Here is a 1,960-nt window from a genome sequence, read left to right as displayed (position 1 = left end):
CCACCACCACGCCCGGCTAATTTTTTGTATTTTTAGTAGAGATGGGGTTTCATCGTGTTTACCAGGATGGTCTCGATCTCCTGACCTCGTGATCCACCTGCCTCCACCTCCCAAAGTGCTGGGATTACAGGCGTGAGCCACCGCGCCCGGCCACTCTTCAGTATAATTTAATCCAGTGCCCTCCTGCGTTCTTCATCTAGTTGACCTACTGAAATAAATGAAGTAGGTGCTTCATTGAGCACCTCCCCTGTGCCAGGCACTGAGCTTGGTGCTGGGTACACCACGATGAGCAAAACAGTGTCCCTGCCCTCACAGAAACTCTCAAACAAGTGACAGATTGCAGTGTGTTTCAGAAAGGAGAAGTGACTTGCCCAAGATCACGCATCTGGTTAGGGTCAGATACGGGTTGGAACCCAGGGCTACGTTAGCGCTATGAAATGTGCTCTGTCCTCGGCGGGGATGGGTGCCCAGGGGCCGAGCCAGGCTGTTTTCCACCCGTAGTATGGGGACACCACACACACCCTGGTGGAGAAGATGAACTACACCGGCCAATTCTTGCCTGGATATGAGGCCCCAGTGTTCATGGACCCCCTACTTCCTAAACTGTGAGTGTCTCTCGGGGCAGAGGTGGGTGGAAAGCCCTGAGGTACTGTGAAAAGGAATGCCCCTTCCTCCATGTCCACGGTGCATGTGTGTTGGGGCAGAATGGAGCCCACTAGGAAATTCCTGGAAGTCCTTGGGGGTGCTTGAAGAGGTGGCATAGAGGCTGAGACCATGGCCTCTGCAACCAAACTTTCCCGGGTTCAAATCTCAACTCTGTTACTTCACAGCCATTTCGCCCTGGGCAAGTCGCTTCATCTCTCTAGACCTCAGTTTCTTCATCTGTAAAATGGGGACCGTAATAGTATACGAGTTGACAAAATAAAATGTCCAGCCCATAGTAAATGCTACATAAGTGTGAGGCTGGGCGCGGTGGCTCACACGTGTAATCCCAGCACTTTGGGAGTCTGAAGCAGGAGGTTCACTTGAGCTCCAGAGTTTTAGACCAACCTGGGCAACAAAAGAATCTGTCTTTGTGTAGAGACTCCATCTCTACCAAAAAATAAAACTTCGAAAACAGAAGTGTGAGCTATTATTATTATTGAGGGGTCATGGAGAAGGGAGCAATCTGGGGGGTAGCCACCTTCTCACCCCCATTTTCTTCCCTTCCCAGGCCCAAATGCAGTCTCGAGATTATCGACCACATTGTGGGAAACCAGCCTGATCAGGAGATGGTGTCCGCCTCTGAATGGTGAGACCCTGGCCCTCTCTCTCTGCGTGAAGATGACGGGTCCCCATGGTGGACTGGCCCACTCCCTGGTCCTTGCAGTAAAGTGGAAAATACAACTGGGTGCAGTGGCTCACAACTGTAATCCCAGCATTCTAGGAAGCCGAGGTGGGAGGAGCACTTGAGGTCGGGAGTTCAACACCAGCCTGACCAATATGGAGAAACCCCGTCTCTACTAAAAATACAAAAACTCGGTGGGCGAGGTGGCGGGCGCCTATAATTCCAGTTACTCAAGAGGCTGAGGCAGGAGAATCGCTTGAACCCTGGAGGTGGAAGTTGGGCAACAGAGTGAGACTCCACCCTGCGCAGCAGAGAAAGACTCTGTCTCCAAAAAATAAATGAATAAAATAAAATAGACCGGGCACAGTGGCTCACGCCTGTAATCCCAGCACTTTGGGAGGCAGAGGCGGGTGGATCACCTGAGGTCAGGAGTTCAAGACCAGCCTGACCAACATGGCGAAACCCCATCTCTACTAAAAATACAAAAATTAGCTGGATGTGGTGGTGTGTGCCTGTAGTCCCAACTACTTGGGAAGCTGAGACAGGAGAATTGCTTGAACCAGGGAGGTGGAGGTTGCAGTGAGCTGGATTACACCACTGCACTCCAGCCTGGGTGAGAGAGCGAGACTTTAT

At 51.6% G+C, this 1,960-nt stretch overlaps 1 protein-coding gene across 1 annotated transcript in view; it reads left to right on the top strand.

Moving 5' to 3' along the window:
• HPD (4-hydroxyphenylpyruvate dioxygenase) overlaps window positions 1-1,960 on the top strand; it is a 32,004-nt gene that overhangs the window by 8,620 nt on the left and 21,424 nt on the right. Inside the window, exons 8-9 of the mRNA XM_011964482.1 lie at window positions 502-605; window positions 1,214-1,291. Of these exons, the coding sequence (XP_011819872.1) occupies window positions 502-605; window positions 1,214-1,291 (182 nt within the window). The remainder of the gene's footprint in view (window positions 1-501; window positions 606-1,213; window positions 1,292-1,960) is intronic.

This window comes from Mandrillus leucophaeus, unplaced genomic scaffold, assembly GCF_000951045.1.
Source record: "Mandrillus leucophaeus isolate KB7577 unplaced genomic scaffold, Mleu.le_1.0 Scaffold7, whole genome shotgun sequence".
Classification (NCBI taxonomy): Eukaryota; Metazoa; Chordata; class Mammalia; order Primates; family Cercopithecidae; genus Mandrillus; species Mandrillus leucophaeus.
This window is presented reverse-complemented; position numbering and strand designations above follow the sequence as displayed.